The sequence below is a fragment of the Dama dama genome, chromosome 7 (assembly GCF_033118175.1).
Source record: "Dama dama isolate Ldn47 chromosome 7, ASM3311817v1, whole genome shotgun sequence".
NCBI lineage: Eukaryota > Metazoa > Chordata > Mammalia > Artiodactyla > Cervidae > Dama > Dama dama.
The window spans coordinates 33740729-33755999 of NC_083687.1; the positions used below are offsets into that span (position 1 = coordinate 33740729).

Genomic DNA, 15271 nt, shown 5'->3' on the forward strand with positions numbered 1-15271 from the left:
AGAGAGAAATGGTTTGTTGAGTTAAGACAGAAGCAAGGCAGAGATGCACACCTGGAGAGAGAGGTTGTGGACATCCTCCCTAGTGAGGAGGAGCACAGTAAAGAGGCAGTTAAGTCATTTATATAGGGCAGTTCTTCCAGGTCTTTGTCTGCCTTTAGCCAATTATCTGGTTTCTTTTTTCACACCTGACCTACCCTGGGACACTCCTCTAGGGTTCACTCACCCCTCAGCCAAGATGGATCTCAAAGTAAAGGTTTCTGGGAGGAGCAAGACTCATTATGGCCTGGCATGATCCCTTGACTTGTGACCCACAAGGAGCCTTTCTGTTCATGTGTAGTGTCTCCCTTGTCCCCAAAGTGGGGGGAACAAGGATCCCTTAATCCTTTACTCAGAGTCTTGCCCCTCTTTGTCCTTACCTTCACTGTCGCCATGACTCTTACCTTAAGGTGTTTACAAGAAACAAACACTGGCTATTTACTCTGTTTCTGTCGTTACTTCCATTTCACAGGGCAGACAGGAGGCTGATTGTAAATGCCTGAACTGGAGCCTGCTTATCTCTTGTCTCAGGAAATGCTAACAGTTGTAGGCATCCAGCCTGAAGCCCACATCTTCGTGCCCCATGAAATGGAAACAGGAGGCCAATTGTAAAAGTCTAACCTGGAGCCCATCTATCTTCTACATCAATACCATTAGAAGAAAGAAAAATTCCATTTCTTTGCTAAATTTCATCCTTCTCCTCTGCCTCCCATATTCTGTATTTATCTCAGTGATAGATCATGATTAAAAAACAAGGCCATTTCATTTCACTAAAGATTGCTGTGATGAAACGCCAAGATTAATGATCAAAAACAATTCATTGACATGCTGAATAGGGTTTTTGTTGTGTCTCTGTATCTCAGATTCCACTCTTTCTAATGGCTCAGTAGCTTTTCTTTCTATTCTCAGGGTTCCTCATTAGAATATGTTTAATGAATCCCCTCTTTTTCTTTAATCTATTTGAGTTATGTGTTTCATCTGCAAACACATTTGTTTGGCAAATTCAAGTGACAGCTTTCAATTTGGCACAGCAAATGTGTTAAGTTCTTCCTTTCTGTAAACATCCACAGGTGTACAGGGTCCTGAACTAAGGCACTTCAGTTTAAAATTCAGACCCAGGGAAAGGGTTCCATGAGGCAGGCCATTACATATAAACAGTATCCTTTTAGTGAATAAAAGCAATGGGAAGCAAAAGTTAATCAAAAATTAAAGTGAAAGAAATAGATCCAACCTGGAGTACTAATTGGCTCTTCCCTGTAACACTTCCAGCAATGGCATATTATTTCTGAAAACTGTTTTAAGTTATTAGTGTGTTGCATGTGTATTTCTGAGAGTAATTTTGCTCACATAAATGTATTTTTTAATGTGAATTGTAGTTTAAAGAAGAAACTCACTCTGCTGCATTGCTTCCCTCGTAGCTCAGTTGGTAAAGAATCCGTCTGTAATGGGGGGGACCTGGGTTCCATCCCTGGGTTGGGAAGATTCCCTGGAAAAGGGAACAGCTACCCACTCCAGTATTCTGGCCTGGAGAATTCCATGGACTGTATAGTCTACAGGGTCACAAAAAGTCAGGACACTGACTTTCACTTTCTACTGCATTGGATGTAAATTTGTGTGTTTGAATTCTATCAATGCTGTTCCCAGCTTAGATGTTTGTGTAACACATTACTCACAGCAGCAGGGCAGTTTCCCCTGTATTGTGTGGTAGACTGCTTTAGAGCAGGATTGCTCACTTAACCCCTCGGCTCCTCATTTACCCACTTAAATAGAGGTACTTATTTCCACTTCAGGCTTTAGCATCAAGCCTCATTTGTCCTTGTTTCTCCTGATTCTTTTGTCTTTAACCCCCATTCGCTCCAATTTTTCCACCATGCGATTCTGGTGGAGTATGAATTCTTTTCCTAAGTATTTGCTGTGGCTTTCTGAAATTATAAATGAAAAACAGCCATCACTTAACAAAGAAGCCTGATTTCATTTTACTCATTAAAATGGCTTCTCATATAACAGTTTGCACAAACTGAGATTAACACCAACATTTTGAAGTAGTTATAGGTAATATTACATTGAATATAAATGACTTATGAAATGCTATTTTTTTCAAACTTGACCACAGCTCCTTCTCTGAAAGATGACACCTAATTTTACTTTCCTTCTTTTGCTATAGCAGAATCCTCTTAATACCTCTTTAATGATTTATCTAACATAGTCCAGAGTAATATTAAAATATAGTGATAAGAAAAAGTCTGCTAACAGTAATCACTAGTTTTCCACTGAGAAACAAAAACTATTCAGTTAACCCTACTAGCAAATGTTAAGTACCTCCTGAGTTTAACATAAGACTTTATTTTCCCTTTGGTTTTACTCAACATTGAAAACAGCCTTACATTCTTGTTTGGTAATCTTGTTAATGTGTTGCTAAAGTTAGTTATTCATATTTAATGGAGATTTATGGATTATTTAAAATTTATATTGCACTGCATTTAGTAGCATGCTTTCGTCATTAAATTTTATATTTCTTCAAAAATATAAATGAAACTTTTTTCATAATTTAGAACCATTTCATTAGCCATAGATTTATCTTTTCCTTAAATGTCTAAGAGGATACACTCTTGGAAGCCTAATCTTTGAGGATGGTAGCTCATTGATGACTTTTTTCCCCATTTATCTTAGTTCTCACTGCTTTCTAGGTTTAATTTAAGCAATTTATAATTTTTCAGAAACTCTTACATTTCATATTTTTTAATATGTTAACATAAGTTTTTAAAAACTATATTCTTAGAATTTTTAAACACTTTAATTCTATGTATAGGTTTGGGTCTACTTTTTATAGACAAAAATAATGTTCAAAACCTTTTAACTTTGCAATTGTTGTAGATGTTTGTTTTATGTTGTGTTTGGAAAATTTTAAAGGTCATTTCTTAATTTTTTAATTGGAGGATAACAGCTTTACAGTGTTGTGTTAGTTATGCTGTACAAAATGTGAATCAGCTGTAGGTATAAATATATCCCCTCTCTCGTGAACCTCCCTCCCTGAAAATTTTTGATAATGAGAGATGAAATTTTTCCTGCCATATCAGAGGACAAAGGATATCACAGTCATCAGCAATTGCAGTCACCACAGAAGGTTGATGAGCCCTGAGAGGATTCAGGAAGGAAAGAATACCTGCCATCTAATGGCCATCATACTGCAGCCACACCCTACAGTGAGCTCTGAGTTTAGGATATGGGGGAAAAAATGGGATACTGGCCCCAGAAAGCTGAGGTATATATCAAAGGAATGATTTCACTGAGCCCAGAATATTGCATCTTCCCATGCATAGAAAAGGGCTAACTTCCTTAACTTGAGATATCTGGTTTTCTTTAATAATTTTTAATGCTCAGATTACATGCCCTTTGTTGCAAAACTTCTATGTAACCTGGCTCCTCCCCTCATCTCCCTGGAGGGGTTCTCTCAGGGTTACTTGAGATGCTGTCTCCAGGGCATGAAGTTCTAAAAAGTCCCACCAAATAAAACATAACTCTCAACTTTTAGGTTGCAAATATTTCTTAAGTTGACAGATGCTTTCATTTTCGTACAAGAATTTTGAATGTGGCTGCTTTCCAGTCAGTTGCCTTTGTGGGTGTTTACTCATATGCAGTGCTCTAGATCAAAAAAATATTTTGCTTCACTTTCAATGGTTAAATCTGTTGAATTCATTGCCTACTGTTTCTGAATAATTGGTGGTAGAAAGCTGTTTTGTCATCTTACCAAGTGTAATATCGATATCAGTATTTTACCATCAAAATGGTATGTCAAAATAAATCTTATCTGTTAAGAAATAACCTATTATTTACTGTTTTTCACGTAAAATTACCTGTCAAATAGTCATGTCTTACTTTTTGGTTTGACGTGCCACAGCTTTCAGGATATAGAATCATCCTAGAAGTCTTGGAAATCCCTTACTAGGAGGCATTTGAGAGAAAAAGCTGCCGTGATGCATGTTGGTTTGCTAGTTGGTAGGCTAGCATTGTCTCCAAACATAAGAAGTTAAGCTAAAACTTGCTCTTTTCCCCAAGAAGAATGGAATCTCTAACCCCCCACCCCCCTGCCCACCAGGAGCCTCTTCTGTCTACTCCAAAAATATAAAAATACTCACTCAAGATCACAAGTTTTATCAAAATTGTGGTACATTTACTGCTTCAGAGGTTGTGGGCCAGTTCTTTTTTAATGCTAGTCCATCAGTTCCTTGCATTGGATTTTTTTTATAAACCCAAGCTCTTTCTCAGAAATTGTCAGTGGCTCTGAAAAGAGCCTTTGGTTTCAGTTTGGTACTTTTCCAACTCTCTTCAGACGTTCAGGTCGTTTGCTTAGCTTTACAACTTGGGAGGTGTTACTTGCCCTGGACCTTGTGGTAGTGACTCTCATTCTTCTTGGGCAGCAGCACAGCCTGGATGTTAGGCAGGACACCGCCCTGCGCGATGGTCACACCGCCCAGCAGCTTGTTGAGCTCCTCGTCATTACGGATAGCTAACTGCAGGTGGCGCGGGATGATGCGCGTCTTCTTGTTGTCCCGGGCCGCGTTGCCCGCCAGCTCCAGGCGCTCGGCCGACAGGTACTCCGGCCCCCATGCGTTCTGCGTAGTTGCCCTTTCGGAGCAGGCGGTGGACTCGGCCCACAGGGAACTGCAGGCCCGCTCTGGATGACCAGGTTTTGGCCTTGGCACGTACTTTACCACCCTGCTTTCCACGACCAGACATAACTAAAGATGCAGACACGTTATAACGGAAAAAATTACCGTTAGGGCAGGTGCGGGGATCTATTTATAGTATCAGGTAGGTTGTGCTTCGCTATCTGATTGGCTGATACTCTTGTATCAAATCAGAGTACGTTACTGGAATCACTTCATTTACATACACACACCCATTATCCAATCAGATGTGAGCTGCCCAACTGGGCATCTGAGCACTGTACCTATAAATACCACAGTTGCGTTGAGTGAGTGCTAGTGTTTTGCCGTCTAGGAGTTGTGCGTCTGCCATGCCAGAGCTGACTACAAAAGGCACTACCATTTCTAAAAAAGGCTTCAAGAAAGCTGTAACTAAGACCCAGAAGAAGGAAGGGAAAAAGCGGAAGAGATGTCGAAAAGAGAGCTATTCAATTTACATCTACAAGGTGTTGAAGCAAGTTCACCCAGATACGGGAATATCTTCAAAGGCCATGAGCATCATGAACTCGTTTGTCAGTGACATTTTCGAGCGCATCGCAGGCGAGGCGTCGCGCCTGGCACATTATACCAAGCGCTGCACTATCACGTCCAGGGAGATCCAGACGGCCGTGCGCCTGCTGCTGCCTGGGGAGCTGGCCAAACACGCCGTGTCCGAGGGCACCAAGGCCGTCACCAAGTACACCAGCTCCAAGTGAAGTTTCTGCCTTCAGACGACTTTTGTAAACCCAAAGGCTCTTTTAAGAGCCACTTAAGTTTCTAGAGGGCTGTAGGCTTTTTGTTTGGCTGGTTAATATGTGCGGGTAGGCTCTATCACTAGAGTGAAAAATGGTTAACATCCATTTTATTTCACTCCCCAGCTGTAACATGGTTAAGAAACAGGCAAGTAATTTGCTAGTCACGTGTGACTAGTAATCAGTAAATGAAGTCTCTGATCACGAGATATTTCAAAGAAGGGAGCTCTCGAAATGTATTTTCAGGGAGGTTTTCTGGTTTAGTGCCATGAGGAACATGGCTTGACCTCTCCTATGTCTATTTCAAGTTTGTTTTCAATCGGGTATTAGTGAAAGGGACCTGAAAACTGGAAAAATTAAGATAGTAGCCATGTCTGACCTGGGAGCTTTAAGGCTATTTTGCTTCTTTGCATTTTCTGCATTGTGTGAAAATTCTGGATTAGGCCAGATGCCCTACAGCTGCTGAAATTTCGAGTTCCTGGGTTTCTTGGTCTGGTGATGTCATCTGGATAATATTAAAATTAATATTTTATTGTTTGTATTTAGAAATTTATTTTCAGAGGATGTATATAGGATCAGGAAGATCACCTGAAGAAGGGAAAGGATACCCACTCCAGTATTCTGGCCTGGAGAATCATAAGGACTGTATAGTCCATGGGGTCACAAAGAGTAAGACACAACTGAGCGACTTTCATTGTCACTTTCATATAGGATCAACTAGACTGGCACAGAAAATAATACAATAAAAGCCAAGACAGATGACATAGAAATCAGATGGCAGAATTCTGCTAACAGTCCAGTTGGGATCAAAAAACTGAATCTTCATTACCTGTTAGACTAATGATTTTAAGATTGCTTCATGGAGAAAGTCAGTTCTGCAGCCACAGAATACTGGAGTTACTGGGGTATCCCACTCAGTTCATGCAAGTGTATCTGCTCTTGACACACATCTTGATCATCACTTTTTTATTCTTTTCACTGAAACACTTTTTCTCATTACTTCTGCTATCAGTCCTCTAGTATAATTTTGAAGAATTTGTAGTGGGTCAAATGATAACTAACCTCTTCAGAATGAATTTCTCATTAGGAAAGTCCATTTATTAGCTTCCTAGGGCAGCTACAAGTTACCAAAAACTGGTTGACGTAAAACAAATATATTCTTTCACTGTTTTGAAGGCCAAGCAGCACAGTATCACTGTCCATAGGGCTGGTTCCTTGTGGAGGCACTGAAGGAGAGTCTGTTCTATTTATGTGTCTCTTACCTGGCCTCTGGAGGCAGCTGACAATCTTTGGTGTTCCTTGGCTTGCAACTGCACTACTCCAACTTCTGTCTTCCTCAGTTTTCATACGGTCCTCTCTGCTTTGCAGCTCTGATGCCCCTCTCCCATCTCTCATAAGGATACCCTAAATTTTACCAGAATGATCTCAAAATTCTTAACTACACCCTATTTCCAAACAAAGCTCACATTTAGGTATCAGAGATTAAGACTTGGACATATCCTCTTGCAGGACATAGTTCAGCCTATTACACTTCACATATTACCAAACAGATCTTAATTTAAGGTTTAGCTTAACCTTGACTCACAAAATTTACATCACACTATCTGGATAGAAGTATTATAGAGTAAATTAAAGAGAATACAAGGCCTTCCTTAGACACCTAATTATCTCGCTCATTCACAGTCAACTGAAATGACCTTGTGTGTTTATGTCTGCCTCACTAAACTAGAATGGAAACAGTGAGAGTAAGGACCTCTTCTCTTTCTTACACACACATGCACACACAATCAGTGAATGTTTGAAGACCACACACAATCAGTGAATGTTTGAAGACTGAAGAAAAGGGAAACACAAATTTTAAAAACTTCTTTGGAAAACAACATAAAGAAAAACAACAAAATTCATAGTCACCTGTCCGTGACTTGCCCTGAACTGAAGAGTTAAGCAGTGTCAGCCTGCCAGAATCATGCAGTAAGGGCTTTATGTGGTCTAGCTCCCTCTGGCCCTGCTCCCTGGATTGGATTTTTCCTTGCCCTGTAGACCTCAAAGACCCATCTGAGATGAGACTACAAAGTTTCCTTCTTGAGGACTGTACCAGCAATTTCTCCTTTTCTTGATTCAGAGCCATTATGGTGGCTTTAGGGTAATTACAACATCTGGGTTTCTAAACAGGCCTAGTTGCTCTGCCCTTTTTCCTCATGTTCTCTGTTTTGTGGCACAGAAGAACCACAACTTAGAATCAGGGAGAGACAGCAAACATCTCCTCTGCTTCCAGGGAAAATCTCAGTGGATAACCATTGCAATGATTTTAGGGTGAAGTTAACAGCTAGATGGTGTTTGGGGAGGATAGCACTTAAAGGATCTGCTTTTCTCAGTTCTCAAACCAAACATTATTATATTTAAAGCAGAACCCTAACTTTGCCATAGTCCTTTTCTCAGAAAATGCTGTCTTACCAACTCTGACTGACAGATTGAGATCTGAGTCGAAAGACACCACCTTTCTTAAATATTGTAACAACCTGAAAAAAATTTTTTTTTCTATGCTTTCACATGAATTGTCTTAAACTAAAGTCGTACTCTTATTTTTCTGACATAATTAACATAATTAAGAGAATCTTCAGAGCCTGCAAACCCAATGCAACTGCCTGTGTTTGTTTCACCAAGTTCCATAATGCTGGTCCTTGGTCTGCATCTGGTCTGCATCTCTGACAGAAGGAGAGTTTGACCAGCTGCTTTGCCTTTCTATAATTTGCAAGCTCCTAGTAGGAAATGAAGGAATCTGTTACAGAACAGGTGGGAATAAAATGAAGCATGGCTCAAAGGAAAAATGATAGATTTAATTAACAAATTAGAAAGTATATATGCAAGCAGTCCTTCAGGTAGTATGGAAATTGTAAAACTGGCTATGCAAAGCAGCCTTAATAATGGGAAAAATCATGATTGTTCCCTGATCTTTAAATTTTTTTTATCAAAACATTAAAAGCTCTTACCATCTATCAAACATATAAAGGGAAGTGAAAAAGTATTAAAGACACTGTAATTTTAAATATTAAATCAGTGAGAAGTGTCATTTCTTGGATGGTGCTTGCTTTCTTCAAGTTTGGATTAGCTTCCAACATTTTATCCTTTGCATTTTTAGTGCCATGAAATATCTCTGAGAATTCCTTTAATATGAAGTATTTTGCCAATGCCACTCTCTTTGGAACTTCCTCTTCATCACAACCATTTTCTACATTTATGTAAATTGGCCTTCACAGAGTTCCTCTGGTTGCACAGCTAGAGTCAATAGTGACAATGTCAACATTCCCCCTGCCAACTCCTACCCCAATAACTCCATTTATGTTTGATTTAAATCCCACTCCCAGGGTTATTACTTTTTTGTTGCTTTGTTCTACCTTTCATTTTGTTGACTATTGACTTTTGTCATGTACCTTCATCACTGGGAGACAAGGAGGCAGCTAAACTACTATGCTTTCTATTTGTGAATAAGCTGAGTAACATGTGAGTAACATGTGCAATGACCAGTTGCTAACACATTTAATCATTATTTTTTAATTAGTATTTATTGAAATATAGATTTACAATGTGTTAATTTCTGCTGTACAGCAAAGTGGTTGTTATATATGTAATTTTTTAATATACTTTTCCATTATGGTTTATCATAGGATATTGTATATAGTTCTCTGTGCTATACAATAGGACCCTGTTGTTTATAACAAATTTTAAAATAAGTGATATAGTTAGGTCACTGAGCATGGTTTGTATGTGTTGCTTGTGCAATAACTTGTGAACTAAAGAGCCAGCAGTGAAGTTTGTGGTTTATGCAATCATATACTCACCATTAATGACATTGGAACTGTGTTTTGGGGCAGTTGGTGTTATTTAACTAAACCATGGTAAGTGCATTCATTTAAACCAAAATTGTGCAATCTAAGGCCTGTCACTACAAAATGAGCATACTGCTAAAATAAAAACTAGGAAAAACAAAAATAACATGAACCAGTGGAAGCAGAAAGGATAAAGACTGAAAAAGAAAAATAATTAGGAAAAAGAAAACAGTAAAATAAATTAAGAATAAAGAAATAGTAAACACACTTAAAAGGTTAACCAATAGCTATTGTCATTTGTGGAAAAATAAGAAAACACAAATACAAAATTAAGACTAATAAAGGAGCTGTAGCTACAAAGACAGTGCAAATAATCTTTAAAGCATTTTCTGGCAAAATATAATTTCCAAAAGCTTATTACAAATTATTAGCAACTCTTAATACAAAAATAGAGAAACTTGTCAAACTGTCACTTGAAAGGGGGCTCCAGGTACAAACTGTTTCAAAAAGAGTTTACCAGAGTTTTAAAGAAAAGAGAAATCCCAAAGCTGTTCAGTTCCAGAGTATTAAAAGGACAACCATCCTCCATATTATTTTTATGAATTGAATAAAAATTTGTACACATTAAAAAGTGAGATAAATTTAACCTACAATATTGAAGCCTAAATTGTAAATGATAATACTGCAAGCAGACCCCAACAGAACAGTAAATGAGCAGCATAGGAGGCCCAAGCAAGAGTTTATGCAAGAATGACTATTAGGAAGTTTATTAAAATAACTCCTATCTTAGAGAAAATCTATGCTTATTCTTCAGAGATGCTCTAAAGATGTTTTGTAAATTTCAACATGCATTCTTCACTTAACGATTCTGAGTAGATACAGAATTCTTCCTCATTGTATGATATATGTAATGAGGAATAGTGCACACATCTTCAGCAAAGTGAGGGATAAAACAAGCATGGCCACCCTACTTAACATCTTTGTGAAGCTACAAGGCACTGAAATCAGGGGAAAAATTAGAAGTGAACTAACTGAAAAGCAGCAGTAAAATGTTTACTATTTTCAGACATCATTGCAAACATGTAAAACCCAAGAGAATTGTATCAGAATGCCAATATGAAAATTAGTCAATTCAATAAGATATAAAAAACACACAAAAATCAGTACTTTCATATAAAATAAAATGCTGGAAGATATGAATAGGGAAATACACTGTGGAAAGAAAAGTTATCTAGAACTACATTTAATTTAAAAATATGCCACACGTATTAAACTTGTCCTCATCAATGACAACGTTCCAATTTCCCTTCAGGTGAATGACTCCGGCAACCTCTGGGACTAGGGTGTTACCGAAAAGGGATTTGAGAGGAAATCCTCTGAGGATGTTTTATTAGTTAATTGGAAACCCAAGTAAATGTAGTCCTCTGACCTGTGTGAACACTTCGAACTGTGACCATCTTGAGAGTAAAGCCAGGGTCGGGAAAAGGGCAGTAAGACTGTAGGGCCATGCACCCAGGGCTCTGATCAATGTTGTTACCGCTGATGTTTGTTCAGTTTGTGTCTGCTGAGCAGAGCCCACGTGGTTCAGTAATACAAGGCACCTTTTTATTGATTCATCACACAACATACACAACATAAATACCCACAAATGATCATGCCATCTTTTAGGGGGGGTGAAAAAAATCAAAAAGAGGTTGTTCCTGTTTCCTAGTCAATTTTGGGTAGCCAGGTTGTTGCGTTACAATATAGGTGATGGCAGTATTCCCACATTCCAGGGATAATAGGCACTGAACAGCATATAAGGGTGTGGCATTAAGGCAAAAAAAAGCCTACGTGCTTAACCTTTAGAATTAGGCTGGCCCAGAGGGTCCCAATTTCCTTAAGCACCAACAGTGGAAAAAAGTTACCCTTAATGTGTTAATGTTCTATTCCTTTTATCACACTCCCTTTCTAAATCTCTGCACAGCTTTGGGCCTTTCATAGAAAGTTTTTTTAAAAAGTCATTCATAGAAACGAAAGCCCAAATAGCCTTCCTGAATCCATTATTCTGAGAGTTTGTTTTACGTTGTATTATCATCAAGCTTTTCTGAATTCATTGGGGCCTTTTGAGAACACTAGTTACACAGTAACACCTGTGTTGAATAACCCAGAGTAATTAACTATCAATCCTAGTACTTATTGTAATCTCTCAGTCCCAACTCTTTGCAACTCCATTGACTGTACCCCACCAGGCTCCTCTGTCCACGGAATTCTCGTCACTACTGGAGTAATTAGGTATCCACTCTCTTCAGGGGATCGAACTCAGGCCTCCCCAATTGCAAGCACAATCTTTACCATCTGAACCCCTAGGAAAGACCAAGAATTCGGGAGTGGTTAGCCTAGCCATCACGGGAACATTCCAGACCCAGGAATCGAACCGGAGTCTTCTGCAGCAGGTCTTTACTAGCTAACTACGTGAAGTGACTACCGAGCCCACAGCTTTTTTAAGAGTGTGTTAGGTGGCTCTGAAAAGAGCCTTTGGGTTACTGAAAAGTGATTTTTATCAGTTTATTTGGAGCTGGTGTACTTGGTAACAGCCTTGGTGCCTTCAGACACGGCATGTTTAGCCAATTCCCCCGGCAGCAGCAGGCGCACAGCTGTCTGGATCTCCCTAGATGTAATGGTTGAACGTTTGTTGTAATGCGCCAGGCGCGATGCCTCACAGGCAATACGCTCAAAGATGTCAGTGACAAAAGAATTCATGATGCTCATAGCTTTTGATGAGATACCAGTATCCGGGTGAACTTGTTTTAAGACTTTATAGATATATATCGAATAGCTCTCTTTTCTGCATCTCCTGCGCTTTTTCCCTTCTTTCTTCTGAGTTTTAGTAACAGCTTTTTTAAACCCTTTTTTGGAGATAGCAGCACCCTTCGAAGACAACTCCGGCATGACTAGTGTCAGTAGCTCCTCAGTGTTAACAGTTGTTCTTAGCGTTAGCAACTCCTTATAGTATGAACAGCTAATCACGGAGAGAACACTTCCCACACGCGCCGAATAATCAAAGACGTTTAACGTGGGTGGAAAGAGTGGTATTTATAGGCACGGTGCTCAAGTGACGTATCAGGAGGCCAACGTCTGATTGGATATCTGGGACTGTCGTGTATGTAAATAAGGCGATTTGCTTGAGCTTTGCTGATTGGCTAGCCGGCCATCAGCCAATCAGAACGCAAAGCACAACCTACCGTCAGGCTATAAATAGGTCCAGTAGGGTTTGTTGGAAGTTTGTTTATGCGTGTCACCATTTTACTCTGAGATTATGTCCGGTCGTGGGCAGCAAGGACGCAAGGCCCATGCAAAGGCGAAAACTCGCTCATCCAAAGCAGGTTTGCAGTTTCCGGTGGGCAGGATCTACCTCCTGCTCCGCTAAGGGCAACTACGCCGAGCGCGTTGGGGCAGGTGCGTCAGTACACTTGGCAGGGGTGTTGGAGTACCTAATGGCTGAGATCTTAGAATTAGTAGGTGATGCATCACGTGACAAGAAGCAGCCCGCGCATCATTCCTTGCCATTTGCAGCTGGCCATCCGTAATGATGAGGAGCTTAACAAGCTCGTGGGGAGTGTGACTGTTGCTCAGGGTGGCGTCCTGCCGAATATCCAGGCTGTGCTGCTACCCAAAAAGACCGAGAGCCACCATCACGAAGTACAGAGCTAGTAATCATAGTGCAGAATGCCAGTGAGCAATCCAAATGTCTGGTAAACTGACGGCAACCAAAAGCTCTTTCCAGAGCCATTCAAATATATCAGTGAGGGCTGTGACATAGAGTGGGCCTGTAATTGCAGTTTTCCAGCAATAGGCTGCCAAAAATTTCTAGTACCCACAACCTTTGTACTATGAAAGTATTTGAATGTTGATTCGAACACTTAAGGTTCCTTGAAGCTGTTTGCTTGTGGGCCCTCAAGATGCTTATCAGGCGAGAGGAGAAAAGCTTCATTCTAATACCCTTTTTATGGCTCATTTTGGTGAGTATTTGACAATCTCTGACTTAACACGTGCAGAGAAAATGTCTTAAAATGGAGTGTCTATCAGAAACCCTAATGGCATATGTAGGGGAGAGAGGGATACTAGTATCTCTAGAGGTAGGAATATATCATGTGTCATTGAAATCATTACGGAGTTTTGGGCAGATTTTTCAAGAGATTTCGCCTCTACAAAACAGTGGCTTCACTTGATCTATATTATAAACACCAAGAAAAATTGGAAAGCAAATGAACGATTGTCAGACTTACAGAAGATTCAGCAGTTTGCCCTATTTCAAGGAGAAAGAGTCACTGGTGGTGGTTTTTTTTTTTTTTTTTGGTAAGTCATTTTAGACACGAGAGCTACACGGAAGACATACAATGAGATAGGTACGAAGAAAAGTATAGAGTTCTGTAAGAAGTTAAGAGATGAAAGTAAACTTCTAAGTAATTAGCCTCCAGCTAATAAACATAAATGAAAAAAAAAGTAAACTTCCATATGTTGATGAAGGACAATCAAGTTATGAAAAAGACTATCAGGTCTTGACTTAATGTATGTAGATAAGGCATGCGATTGAGGAGGGCACAAAAGGAAGGGAAAAATTTGAAAACTGAAAAGGAAAAAGGAAACTCATACAGATAACATTGAACAAAACTAGATTGTTTAGAACATGGTATTAAAACTTTAAAATGTGAAATTTTAAAATCCAAGAATGCTGATGTGATTGGCTAAATGAAGGATATATGAAAAATTTCCAAAACAGAAGAATTCCAAATAGAATAAATGGTCCTCCATCAAGCAGCTGGACCTTAACTCCCCAGACTTAAAGTGGAGCATGCAAAAGCCAGGGAGAATGCGAGTGACTTTACAGAAACCTAGAACACTACCTTAGATGATCAGTGTTAATATAAGTGATAAACCACGTTGTTTGCATGTGCCCTTAATACGATGTGTTGAGAAGGGCAATTCATGCATCTAGTCTTCCAACAATCCATAATCTCAGACTAAACATGAGAAAAACATCAGACAAATCCAAATTGAGGGATATTATTTAGAATATGAGTCCTCAAAATTACCAAGGTCATCAAAAACAAGGAAATTCTGAGAAACTGTTAGCCCAGAGCAGTTAAGGAGACATAAATAAATGCCATATAAAACAACCTGGGGATTAATCAGCATATAATTTATAGTCAGCATCCATCCATATTCAAGGTTCCTTCACATTCACAGATGCAGCGACAGACTGCATAGCCCTGTAATGTTTACTATTGAAAAGTATCTGCGTACAAATTCAAACTAGTGCAAGAGTCAACTCTATTTTGTATTGGATCCCGGGACAGAAAAACTGGATTTTTAGACAAAATCGAATGAAATCCAAACAAAATTTAGAGTTTAACTCACAGTAAAGTGCCAGCGTTAGCTCTAGCTTGTGACAAATGCATAGATGTTCACAATAGAGGAAACAGAGGTATATGGGAACTATCTGTATAACTTTTATGTTAAATTTAAAATTATCCCAAGTTAGAAAGCTTATTGAAAAAATCAACACATTTTTTTTATTAAATTAGGGAAGAGTCCCAAACCCATAAACAGATGAAGAAATTTTAGTAGACTCAACTCTTAAGCAGAAAGCATGAGTAGCTCTGAAAAGAACCTCTGGTTTTCATATGTGTCCTTGTAAAAGCTCTCTTATAGGTGTTTTATTTGGTGACAAGACATAGTGCCTTGCACACAGTGTAGTTGGCAGATTCCCCAGGCATCAACAGGCAGTGAGTGGCTCTCTGGAATTCCCTGTAGAGGATAGTCAGTCTAGTGTAATGAGCGGGGCAGATGGATTCACCAGCAGTGTGCTCAAAAGTCAAAAACAAGGTCGGTGTTCACACAGAGATCCCAGTGTTGGGTTGAACGTGCTTTAAGACCTACCTTGTGGACCTTAAGTGTAATAGCACCATCTCTGACATCTCTGGTTCTT

The 15271-nt window shown here is 39.3% G+C and overlaps 3 protein-coding genes and 1 pseudogene across 3 annotated transcripts; 2 read left to right on the forward strand and 2 right to left on the reverse strand.

Annotated features, from left to right (window-relative positions):
- Positions 1–4406: 4406 nt before the first annotated feature.
- On the reverse strand, positions 4407–4773 carry LOC133059141 (histone H2A type 1-A-like; annotated as a pseudogene).
- Positions 4774–5053: 280 nt separating this feature from the next.
- Positions 5054–5437, forward strand: LOC133059142 (histone H2B type 1-A). The gene has a single exon (XM_061146177.1). The coding sequence runs from the start codon at positions 5054–5056 to the stop codon at positions 5435–5437; it is 384 nt and encodes a 127-aa protein (XP_061002160.1).
- A 6410-nt stretch (positions 5438–11847) lies between these two features.
- LOC133059143 (histone H2B type 1-A) lies at positions 11848–12231 on the reverse strand. The gene has a single exon (XM_061146178.1). The coding sequence runs from the start codon at positions 12229–12231 to the stop codon at positions 11848–11850; it is 384 nt and encodes a 127-aa protein (XP_061002161.1).
- A 367-nt stretch (positions 12232–12598) lies between these two features.
- LOC133059144 (histone H2A type 1-A) lies at positions 12599–12993 on the forward strand. Its single transcript, XM_061146179.1, is given in 3 exon segments — positions 12599–12706; positions 12708–12827; positions 12829–12993. Coding segments are annotated over 3 exon segments (393 nt in total).
- The last annotated feature ends 2278 nt before the right edge of the window (positions 12994–15271 follow it).